This window comes from Pagrus pagrus (genome assembly GCF_965226575.1).
Source record: "Pagrus pagrus genome assembly, contig: HAP1_SCAFFOLD_49, whole genome shotgun sequence".
Classification (NCBI taxonomy): domain Eukaryota; kingdom Metazoa; phylum Chordata; class Actinopteri; order Spariformes; family Sparidae; genus Pagrus; species Pagrus pagrus.
The window spans coordinates 73,356-85,994 of NW_028175414.1; the positions used below are offsets into that span (position 1 = coordinate 73,356).

Below are 12,639 nucleotides of genomic sequence, written 5' to 3' on the forward strand. Positions count from 1 at the left end.
CATTTTAGCATGATAAATTGAAAAATATTCTTTAAGACACATAGATGATTAAGATGTGTTGGTCTATTTTATTAGTGGATGTTTGCTTAAGAATCAAATATATGCAGTGTTCTATATTTTTGTTAGAAATAATCACATGACATGATCAGTAATTCACATGTGTTTTGCCTCCTCCCAGCTTGCAATGAATACTAGTAATGTCTATGTTCCACAAACACAGCTATTATTGATTTTCAACTATACAATATGTGATAACTTAAATTGAATCCTGAGTGAATTTTTAAGTTTGATGTCTAGTGTGTAGTTTGTATATACTTAAAGTGATCAATAAATGATCAAAAGGGAGGAGTGTAATGGGAAATTGTATTACTATACCATTTTTATTCATTATTATGTCTTACATTGTCTTCACTGTGTTCTTCCCACATCCTTGAATGTTTGTACTGTCTGCACAAAGAGAGATATGTGCTTCTTGTTATGGGAACGGAGCCTGGTACAGACATGAGAAGGACACAGTGTAGGAGATACACTAGTAATAATTGTAATTTATTAATCACTGGCGATTAATAAAACACTCGTTAATGGGGCACCACCGCCGATGTTTTGTCTATTTGAATAATCCGGAGGTAATTAATCAAATCCGACTAAACAAGGTTAACTTGTATCAATTCTAATCAATTTTAAATCAATTTATTCAATCTCATAAATGAAGTAGTGAATTCTACACAGTTTCCATCGGTTCTCCACATTAAAAACAAACCTGCACAGACAACGACATACGGTTAAATAGGTTTATTGACTAAATAATTCAGATTAAATAAATGAAATGGCAATTTAAATGAATAGCAACAGGGAACAGGAAATGTTACCAAATTTCTCTTAAACTAAAAGATCAGAACCCTAAGACACCACTCATTTATCATGTGTGAATCCAGCTGTTATGGGTGATGGAGAGCCTACTTTCTTAGCAGAGTGGCGGAGTCAGCGGCGGAGGGTTTCTCTCCGGTGGTTTGCGACTCTAGCCGGAAGTCCCGGTCCAATGGCCGAGTGTCAGCTCATCGGGAATCAGCCGGTTGGGGACCACGGTCCGATGTCTTAGGAAGAGTGTGGCTGGTCCAGTACTGAGCCGGTGACGATTCTGGCTCACTGCCCAGCGGGGAGTTACCGCTTGAGAGTGTGCTGTCTTTCACAGGAACTCACTTAAACTAAACTATAGTTTTAAACGTTTCAAAACCGTACTTCACCTTTCACAGAATCTCACCATGGCTCAATAGATGAACTTTGTCTATCATGAAAAAGGATTATGTCATGATTAAAAATCACTGAACAATTAAAGGAAATTAAAACAGGATCAAAATAAAAACACACTTGAATATACCGTAGAACTAGTAGAATTGATCACTTACTTATTCCTCCTGGTTCTAGCTTAATACTTGTTAAAACCAAAACATATCAGAAACATTTACTAGTTATCAAGGAACTTATTACACAAAAGATCTCCTGAAGGTCTGTCCCAATCGTACCAGAGCTTATCATCAGGAGGTGCTGTGGTTTCACCGAACACAGGACACATTAAACATTAAACTTGATTTTAATCAAATTTCATCACAGAGACACGGGGAAAAGTTCAGTGTTATCAACTTCTTTAGCTGTTTCTTAATCTGTTAACATTAAGAGCATAAGTTCCTGGTTTAATGACAATTAGAACTTGCTTAAAATCTGGATGAGTGCAGAAACCATTATAGGATGGAATGTGTGATAAGAGAGGCATAGTCCTAAACCATTTGGGCAGGAGGGCTAGGAAAACAGAGGAGAGGCCCAGAGTGCTTTTACTCTGGAGGGTGTACTTGATAATTCTTGTCACAAGAAGACAAGAAGACACAGAACATCAGAGTCGTTACCTAATTTACAATTGCAAAGAAATAAGTTATAACACATGATTATGACAGTTCTTCTGTTCCTCATCATCTCTGAAAGGAGATTCATTTGATGATGAACTCGACCTACCTGAGAGAAAGGAGTGTTCATCTTGAGTGGGGGAAGAGGGCAAAAAGGGTTATTCAAGCTGTAAATAAAGAAGAGGGGTTTTTCCTGTGATGCGTCAATCTGACGGTTTCATTGGAAGCAAAACAAGTCAGGTGAAGAGGTGAGAGACTTCATAGCGTCTTTTTCCTGAAAACAGTCAGCTTGCAGATGAGAGGAGTAATTAATGCAAGAGCAGAACCTCAATGGAATGTAGAGGCGATGGACATGTGTTCCTACAACAGGGCATTCCTTTCCTTTAACAAAAAGGGTTCTCAACTGTCTCATCTTGTTCTTCTTTCTGCAGACCGCATGCCACTCTGTTGACTAATGAACCTTCTTTATAAAGAATAAAATCCTTAAAAGACAACTGGTATTTCTTACAAGTTTCTTTCAGATATCTCACAAATTAGACAAATTTCCACAACAAGCCCAACAGAGGATGTTCTTCCTGCGGCAGCTGAAGAAGTTCAACCTGCCAAAGACGATGATGGTGCACTTCTACACTGCCATCATCGAGTCCATCCTCACCTCCTCCATCACCATCTGGTAAGCTGCTGCCACTGCTAAGGACAAGAGCAGACTACAGTGTATCGTACGTTCTGTCGAGAAGGTGATTGGCTGCAACCTTCCATCCCTTCAAGACCTGCACAGCTCCAGGGCTCTGAGGCGTGCAGGTAGGATTGTGGCCGACCCCTCCCATCCCGGTCACAGACTATTTGACCCTCTACCCTCTGGCAGGAGGCTGCGGTCCATCAGGACCAAAACCGCCCGCCACATGAACAGTTTTTTCCCCTCTGCAGTTGGGATCCTCAACAAGTCCCGGGTCCCCCACCCCCACTGACACTGACTCTTTCACTCCTGCACTCAAACCCACCTCTGCCCTTGAATCTTTGCATTACATTAATGCAGAATTTGTACATCCTGTATTTTTAATATCTTCTATATTTTATCTTCCGTCTTTATTTATCAGCCATCCCACACTTTTTGCCTCTGTGTGTTGATAGCGTTTATATTGTTTATATTGTATATGTTATAGTCACTGTTTGTTTGTTTATTGTTTATTGTCTTCAATGCATGCACCTTATTCACCAAGAAAAATTCCTTGTCTGTGTAAAATCCCTCTTGGCAATAAATCTGTTTCTGATTCTGATTATTATGAATGCAGAATTGACTTCAACATAACACTGTAATGTATCTTATATTAGTGACAGGGGGTTGTAACTGCATGTGTTGGCATGTGTTGAAAGGCGTGCAAGATTACAAATTGTTATGTGTATGTGGATGGATTAGTATTTTGCACTGCATTGCTTTAGGCTCAAGTTCACATAGAATTGTTACGTTTATGAAATAAGAAAAAGTTTGGGAAATACTTCATACTTCAAGTCTCATGTGCTGATCAGAGTTGTGATTAAAAATAAGGGCGGGCCCCAGATGATTTCCAAATACCAATAGGGTCGCGTCATTCTTAAAGTAGGGAATGACTACACTCCCATTAAGTGTAATTGTTGTTTTTGTACACTTTTGTGCAGTTATGGTTACACATACCCTTTTTCCACCCTCCCACTCTTGTATTTCGTTTGTTATTCATTTGACATAAAAGAGAAAAACACACAGTAAATCATGCAGTGAAAAGCTGACAGCCCTATGCCAAACACATACTTTATATGACTTGTTAATATGGATTCAAATGGGCAAGCTGAATCATCAAGATACACATTTTGTAAACAACCCTAACCTGAAGCTGCACTTGTACTACTGGGATTGCTTTGAGTGTTGCTGTATATAATCTGAAACCATAGACAGCTGTTCTTGATCACGGAGACAAAGATCACAAACAACAAAGCATCAGGGTACTGTCAGTCCAATGGCCATTGTTCTCGAACATTTTTCAAAACAATTGAAGCACCCAGCCTTTACACCCACTGACTCATCCTCAGCATTTTTTTAATGTACCACAGTAATTTAATTTTTTTTAATGTAAAGTATACACTTACTTACTGGACAAAAGATTATGAGGTGCACACTCCACAGTAAACTGCACCCCAATAGACCCTAAAAATTGCTTCTTTTTTTCTTTAATGCCACCTAAAGATGTGCACTGAGCTCAAAACTCATATCTGCATATTTTGTTGTAGCCACACAGATATTGGCCGCGTTTCCCAGATACCATAATTCTTAAGGACTTAAGAAGGCTTGTAAATGACCTTTAATATGAGCATAGTATTTCTATAAATGTGTTTTTATGTTTACTTATTAACATTCTTTAAAGCCAGGCTTTTATTTTTTATATATTAAGCAGACGTTACATTCAGTGCTTTTATTTTGAAAGCGTCTCGCCGAGACCTCGTACACATCCGGTGCTTCGGACTTTACCTGCAGTAGGAAAAGTGTGTCTGCAAGGCCAAGAGTTTGTCTTCAATGCTAAAGTGTGCCTAACTCACATGAAACGCCCTAGCACCTGGCTAATAAGGGGCACAAGGTTTGTTTTGTTACCTTTTCATGCCATATTTATGTCCGGCTCGAGTTTGGTTGCCGTGGATATTTTCATGTATAGAACGTGTTGTGGTTAACGGTAGCTACTATTAGCAACGGCCAAGCTGTCGTGTCGGTCTGTATTGGAAATGAGATGAAGCTATAAGCTAACTCGTAGGTTGTTTTATTAGTGCAACAGGATGTATTTTGTCTGTTTTATGTGAGATCTGCTAAGGTTAAAAACTGTTTTTTTTGAGTTAGAAACGAACGGTTAAAAATGCTAATTTCATGTTAAATATTGTTTTATATTTCACTCTATGGGAGGTTGTCCTTCAGTTAAAATATGAATTTTCCTTCATGATTGTTACATCAATCGTAGCAGTTAAAATATATATTTAAATTCATGGAGTAAAACCTGTGAGTCTACAATGAGTTTATTAAAATAGTTAAAAGGAGAGTCAACTTACATGATTGTTTATGGGATAAAAGCAGTTAAAAGTAATTTCATTTAAAGGTAACTGTATTTTGTTTTCTTCTTTCATAGCTCTTACGGTGTGTTTACATTGAATATGGTCCAAGGAGTAAAACATTGTGAACCATAAGTTTGAGAGTTCGACCATCATTTAGCCGGGGATGCTACAAGGCTCTTAAGAAGGGTTCGGCTAAGAAGGAGCGCTAATACACGGGTGTTTCCCAGACGCGTTCTGAACTGCCTTCTTAGGAGAACCTTAAGATCAAGCAAAAGAAGCTCTTAGTGGGAGCTGTCCACCGCAGTGGTGCTGAAACTGAATCAATCGATGCCAGGCAAATTGATCACCCACCTCTTTATCAGCACAAAAGTCACACACAGCGCCCCGTGGTCCCCCCACACAGTGCAATTAGGCTACGCATGTATCGTGTGTGTGTGTGTGGGGGGGGGGGTTGTGGGTGTGTGTGTGTGCCAACAGGTGTATCCAAGTAGTAATCAAGCCCATTAGCGCATATATACCCCTGTGGATATAGCCACACACGTGAGAATGGAAGAAACTGGCAGCAAAAGAAACAAGCGGGCGTCTTAGTGGACGAGGTCTGGCAGCACCGTGATGTTTTATTCGGGGGAACAAGGGGCAAAAAGAACATCACAGTGAAGAACAGTGTTTGGCAGGCCATAGCCGAAAAGATCTCCCCCTCCAGCCCATGTGGCCTGCGTGAAAGTCCTCTCCATCATCGAGAAGACGGCCTCTGAATGCATTAGTGGGGGCATCGATGTTCAGGGGGACGAGGGGCTCTCAGAAAGTGAGGATGAAGAGGAGCCATCCGGGAGCGGAGCAGGGGTGTGCCCGCCCCCAGGAGAGGACGACCCCCACAACAGTGCCCTGTCCCTGCGCCAACCAGCAGGGCCTGCTGTCTGCATGCGGGGAGGCTTAACAGGGCAGCCCACAATAACGACCTGCGCCTGCAGCGAGATGCTGGTGGAGAAGCTGGTGGTGCTACGGGGGATAGAGGGCCGACTCGAACGACAAACTGCCCTGCAGGAAGAGATGGTCCGGATAAAGCAGGAGAGGTTGGAGCTGCACCGGAGACAGCTGGCGCTTGCCGAGGCGCAGTTCAACCGTCCCTCCATCTCGGTTCCAATCATCCTTCCCCAGGATTCAGGTACGGGGCATTTCTATTTTGTATCTGCATTATGCAATGTATCCCGTTCAATTTTACTAATCAATCTTCCTTCATTGCAGGTGATGCAGACGCCCAGTAAAGACAGTGCGGAGCCATAATGCTATCCGCAGCTCGAACATCTGCATCCCAGCTGACTTTGCTATCATTAGTAAGAGGATTTAGTAAATCTAATGCTGGGATTCAAAGGAAAATATCTGTGAATGAATGTTTAATTTTCATAGTTTTGGGGGACCATTTCGATAAATTATGATAGTCTAAATAATATAATATAATAGTAGTGACCAAAATAAATTTTGAAATTAGCGCTAGCTAAAAGTAAGTAAAGATATTTTACTGATACTTTTCTAAGTTTGATATATTCCAGGTATGTTGTGCCGTTCTCACTACTAGTGAGTCAAATACAGCAGCCTGGTCAGTTGTCCTATGCTTCTGAGTATGACACTGTAGTTACCCCTCTATCCCATTGTACAGTGATTCCCAAAGTGTGGGCAGCAGCAGGCTGTGGCCCCTGGTGGGCTGTGAAGGTAATTCACAATAAATAAATATGGTTTAAAAAACATAAACACACACAATAAAACTAAAATCACAGGATCGTGACAAGAAATTTCATTAACAGTCTGATGATTGCCTTAATAGATGTGTTCAAAATACACAAATCACAATTTCCCTCAAGATACAGTAGAGGATAAGGAAGATACGATTTGGATAAGGAAAAACTCCCAGCTTTGAATTTACAACTGACAACTTAAGAGCTATTTGAGAAGGTGGTTACATGCTAAAGTTGATACACAAACAATTACCTTACCAACATACAGTAGGCTAGCAAGGGATATTGAGCGGTAGGATAGCAGATAGGGATGCTGATTATCAATCACTGATCGAAACACCGTTAAGAATTTTTTGTCGTATTTAGTTTATTTTTCATGTAACTTGGTGTATACCTTGTCTGTTCCTTTAACTCATAATGTAGCCTTATGTTGGGACCCACAGATGAAGTCATTCATTGTGGATTTCAAAATGGACTCTGAACTGAACTCAGTGTCCCAGAATTCCCCATTCTTCACACCTAGGTGCAATATTTAGCTTTGAGCTACTATTGGTCAGGGTGACAAACCCCCCTCTGATCAGAGAGTCAAAACTCCAGCGCCTTCCTTTGTTCTCTCTCTTCTCCTCAAGCCTCTCCGCTCCTTTGACTTCTTATCCTCAAGGGCTCCTCTCCATCCCCCCCCCACCGGGCTGCCTGCCCTCAAGATCTCTTCTTCCGGGCTTAACAGCTGCGGAGAGCTGCAAGCTTCATTTGCAGCAGGCCCAAAGAACTTCTCCTCACTGCAGCGGCACGAGGTCCTGCCAGTATTCCTGATCAGTTAGCACCAGCAGCTGCGACACAAAGCTTGCCAGCTAACTTCACCATCTGAGGAACACCAAGCAGGTTAGCACTGAGCTGCTACCCTCGCAAAGGACAGGAGCGAACCTTTTCCTCCTCTGCTGACTTTCATCGGTCCTTGCACAGCAAGAACAGCATTCATTGGAATCCCAACGTTCTCCTGCAACCACCGACACCTTTTCCTTAAAGACTGGTAACATTGAACTGGGCTTAGATAGCATAGCATAGCACAGCTAAGCACAGGACTTTAAACTCTGATTGATGTAATGCATGTGTGTTCAATTTATGTGTGTCCACTGTTTGAGTGTTATTGTAATCTCAGGTCAGGTTATTGGTAGTTTGCTTTCCTAGACGGCTAATTCTACATTAGTCGATTGATGCTTCACACAGACTCAGGGTCTTTGCATGCAACTAACCATCTTCTATAACCTGGCATCCCGTCACACACACACACACACACACACACACACACACACACACATTCCTTGAGCCTGGAGCATATCAAACCCACATGTGATATCAGTGACCACCATTGTTTCTTTGTTCTGCCAGACACACACTCACACACACACACACACACACACATACACACACAAACCTGTATATAGTACATGGAAGTTAGTGTGTTTCATCTTTGTAAATAAAAGACTTTTGAACCCACATGTTGTCTATTTAATATTGTACAAGAGTGATTGTTGCCAACTTCTACTTTGTCAAGAGCTCCAAAATCCTTCAGCCATTACTAGCTGTTATGGTAATTGGTTGTAGTTATTAAGTTCATTATTAATCAGAGTTACAAACAGTTTAGTACCTTTTCTGAGACTGATTTGGTGAATTGGCTTTTTTTCCCTTCTTCAAGGGTGGTGCCCCGAGGTGATCTAATGTAAATTGGAACTTATTAGTAATCATAATTTATAATTATCCCTGATAATCATTAATTATTATTGATAGCCAAATTTAACCCCAAACTCCCTATTACTGTTGCATGAAGCACTACATTATGGTGGCTCGTGTGTTGTGAGCACAACACTTATGTTTAAAGTGTTTTCCATAAAACAATGTTCATATTTCATATATTATTAATGATTAATTGATAATCAGCAAAGTATCAATTAAAGAAATTGTTTAAAATGTACATCCCTAGTAGCAGATACTACGAGCAGTGTTACTTTTAAAGCCCCACTCCAATATCCAGTGTTACTTCATTATTAACAGTTTTGTTGTAACATTCTTTTCTAACAGACTATGAGCATTTCTCAATACCAAGAATGCAAAGAATGGACTTGTGTTCTTGAGGAGAATGTTCTTGCTAGTCGTTCTCCGAAGAATGAACTCCGGAGATCACAAGAATACAGAATGCTCCGTTTTCAGTTTTGAGACGATGCATTCTTGTGGAGCCAAATGCAGCCTGCACTGATTAAACAGCTGGGCGTTATCATCCAAAACAAGTGCTCTCTCTCTCTCTCTCTCTCTCTCTCTCTCCTGTGTATGTGACATGTAAATAAATAAATACACACGTACATAAAGCAGCAACAACCTTCATTCGTTGTACATAAGTATGTTATTTTATTTTTAAGTGCTTCTCAATCTCACGAGCCAACAGCGGGAAAAAAAACCCGCGAAAAGGCTGTTGTTTGTAGATGATCGCCATTGTGGATTTGTGGATTGTGTAGTTAGTAGAGTATTACCACCGTTAAATATGGACCGGCAAGTGTTGCTAGCTGTCGCGGTCGGTATTCTTTACTGGGAGGCTGAGGAGGAAGCTGCTGAGCTGAGGGGGCGTCTTCAGCGGAGGAGAGCCAGGATGAGGAGGAGGAGTCTGGAGAGACCTCGCGCTATCCTAGCCTTTGCTGGATTCGTAAGTTATCTTTTCTTCGGGAGCACTTGGTTTTCCATTCATATTAAAGTTAACAAAATAAATATGGTACGGTTTAGAAGTATTATTATAAATATTAATGTATGAAACAGGATTAACAGGGTCCGCCCCAAACTGTTTAGTAATAGTAACGCTATAGACCCACCCCTTTCATTCATAAATTTCCTACTATGCTACTATACTTGATATGTGATACCTATCACCACCTACTGGTGAAATCATGGGGGGACCCAACAATTACAGGTGAAATAGAGGAGCATATTAAGTTGTATAATTTCTTTATTTCTGATATCTGATACAAGTCTGATAAGTCTTGTGTAATGAATCAAGTGAAGCTCATTTGTATAGAACACAAAACATACATTAAGTTTCATGAGAGAACTATAAATACATTTTTACAGCATGTGTTTAAATTCATCAGTCTATTCAAATATTCATAGTTGATAGTTAAAAGCAAGTCATTAATAAATAAATAAATACATTCAAATATTATTTCATAAAGTAATAAATAAATAAATAAATTCAAATATTATTTCATAGTTTTACTAATTAAAAAATATTTTTTATTTTACTACAGGATCATTCTCCTCGAATGTATGCACAAGTTAACAACACTGTGCCCATCCTCTGCGCCTTCTTCTCTGAGGAGGCTGACCTCAAACCAGCCTTCAGGCTGTCAAGGGAGACCATCAATCTGTTGGTCCAGATGTTGCCCCGGCTAAAGCCACATGGCTGGAGCCACGAAATTGAGGTGGCTGTCTCTCTGTACTGGCTGGCATGTGGCACTTCCTACAGGGTCACGGCAGACATATTTGGAGGCCATGATGGGCATCCTCCACAAGGCTATCCATTTCCCCAAGCCTGAGGAGATGGAGGAGGTGGGAGCAGGTTTTGCTCGGCTGGCTGGGCATGAGGCTTTTCCGGCGTGCAGTTGGAGCCATAGATGGATGCCACATCCGGCTTGTCCCACCTGCGGAGCAGAAGAAGAGCAACAGGGGATTTTTGCATTTTTGGATGTTTACATCGGCAACACGGGGTCAGTCCACGATGCCCTTGTCCTCCAGAGGTCTCCTATGTACAAACAGTCCCTCTACTCACCAGCTGGCTTCTTCCTCCTGTGAGACGGGGGGTACCCTTGCCTGCAGCATCCGGTGGCCCTCATGACTCCCTACCGTCAACCTGTAGCAGGTGAGAGAATAAATTATTTATTACAGTTGTTACTTTGAATTTGAATTCCTGGATGTATTCTACATTACCTGTATTTTAATCAACAGGCCAAGTTGAGGCCCGTTTCAACAGGCATCACGCCAAGGCCCGCAACATTATTGAGCGCACCTTCGGGTTGCTCAAAACCCGCTGGAGAGCCATCTTCCTCCGGGCTTTGGAGATCCGGGCTCTGTTCGCCCCCAAGGTTGTTGGAGCATGCTGCATCCTCCACAACCTTTGCCTGTTAGCTGGTGACATCCAGGAAGAGGAGGAGGCAGAGGAGGATGACTGGGAGGATGAGGAAGCTGGGGGGAATGCTGCCCAAGGTCAGGAGCTGTCGGGAGTCAATCTCAGAGGCAGACTTGCTGCCGAAGAGTCTGCCCCTCAAGAGCTCCCGGCATTTCTGAGGGAGCATGATTACTAAAGAAAAACCCCAAATTCATAATCAGTTCAATAATTATTTGTAATTTTAATTAATGTTAATTGTAAATATTGTTTTGCTGATTAATTAAACATATAACAATGGTTAATTGTAAATATTGTTTTGTTGATTAATTAAACATATAACAGTTAGTTAAACATATAACAATGGTTAATTGTAAATATTGTTTTGTTGATTAATTAAAAATGATTGTATAGTTTATCTCAATTAAAAATGATTATATTATGTGTATAGTTAAACATATAACAATGGTTTGAAAAAACACCTGTAAGTAAAGTCAACCTCCCAATCAGATTTCAGTTTCAGAAGCGTTTGTTGTGACCACCGTTACAAGCCTTGGTGCCTCGATTTGTCTAGGAAGACGTTTTACCTCTCATCCAAGAGGCTTCATCAGTTCATGTTCGCTGACCAGGCTGAGACTGGTCCAAGGTCCGAGGACCAGTCTCAGCCTGGTCAGATGCGAACATGAACTGGCAAATAACTGACAGATAACCAAGTCCAGTTGCGTTTCGAATTTCTTTGAGACCACTTCATTCACAACTCAATACTCACACTATTTAATTGACAGAATAACAATAAAACAACAACAAAGAACTACATTTAAAAATTACCTACAACTACTACGTATATACACTATTTACATTTTCTCCACAAGCCTCTCAAAGAGAGACAAATACTTGTCAGCTCTCTGACTTGCTGCCCTCTCCCTCTCTTCTTCCCTCGCCTCTGCCCTCTTCTCCCTCTCTTCCTCTTTTTCTGCCTGCTCTCTCAGAAAGTCCATCAGCTGCCCACTGGCCCTGGCCCTCTTGGGACCTGGTGGCTTTTCCCCTTCTCTGGGAGGGGCAGAGGACGGGAGGGTGACAACACCACCTGTAGCGGGGGTCAGATTGGCCGCAACTACCAGGGGCGGACTAATGGAGTGCTGCCCCTGGAGTGCGGCATCCATCTGACCATACCATGGCCAGGTGGCAGCTGTCACCCCTCCTGCCTCCACCCCTTTCCCCGTTGGTGGGTCCCTAAGCTCCTAAAAAAATAAAAATTCACTGAATGAATGTTGCCATGTCCAACTTGTTTACTGAAAAGTAGATAGAATGGTGGTACCTTGTACTTTTCTTTCAGGTTATTCCACTTCTTTTGCGCCTGTTTGGGGGTGACAGGCACAGCACTGTCTCTCACAAAGACTCTGGATAAAGCACACACATTCACACAAAAAAGGACAACTTAAACATTTATTATTTATTACACATTGAGAACACGTTAACAAAGATATTACAGTGACTAACACACAAGCTGACAGAGACTACTGAATGTGATGTAGAATAGGGATTCTCTATTCTCTTCCTTGCATGCATGTAAGTGCAATCATATTATATAGTGAATGTCTGTGTAAATACAAATACTTCATCAATAGTTATATTGATAATATATAGTTAATATTGTTAGTACAAACTAGTATATCACTTAGGTTGATAACTACACCTGTACTATTGCTGTTGCCCTTCACTTGTACTTTGTGGCACTTTAAGTCATTTTTGTTCACCAGGTTACAATTCACACTACTTATTTGATTTGTAGTAT

General features: G+C 41.2%; 1 protein-coding gene across 2 annotated transcripts; it reads left to right on the forward strand.

Moving 5' to 3' along the window:
• The first annotated feature begins 8,295 nt into the window (after positions 1-8,295).
• Positions 8,296-11,156, forward strand: LOC311253820 (uncharacterized protein). Of its 2 annotated transcripts, XR_014621934.1 has the most exons (3): positions 8,296-9,395; positions 9,991-10,601; positions 10,688-11,156. XR_014621934.1 is itself a non-coding variant. In XM_084384294.1 (2 exons), exons 1-2 carry the CDS (start codon positions 10,574-10,576, stop codon positions 11,041-11,043), a joined length of 384 nt encoding a protein of 127 aa, XP_084240420.1. In that variant the 5' UTR covers positions 9,941-10,573; the 3' UTR covers positions 11,044-11,156. The 2 variants fall into 2 exon arrangements, 1 of the variants encoding a protein (XP_084240420.1); XM_084384294.1 differs by lacking the exon at positions 8,296-9,395 and having other exon boundaries at positions 9,941-10,601.
• Positions 11,157-12,639: the final 1,483 nt, after the last annotated feature.

Excerpts from the sequence above, each read along its gene's own strand:
- LOC311253820 (XM_084384294.1), top strand. The coding sequence starts at position 10,574 with ATGACTCCCTACCGTCAACCTGTAGCAG. Across the intron at positions 10,602-10,687 it reads CTACCGTCAACCTGTAGCAG|GCCAAGTTGAGGCCCGTTTC; the intron begins GTGAGAGAATAA and ends TTTAATCAACAG.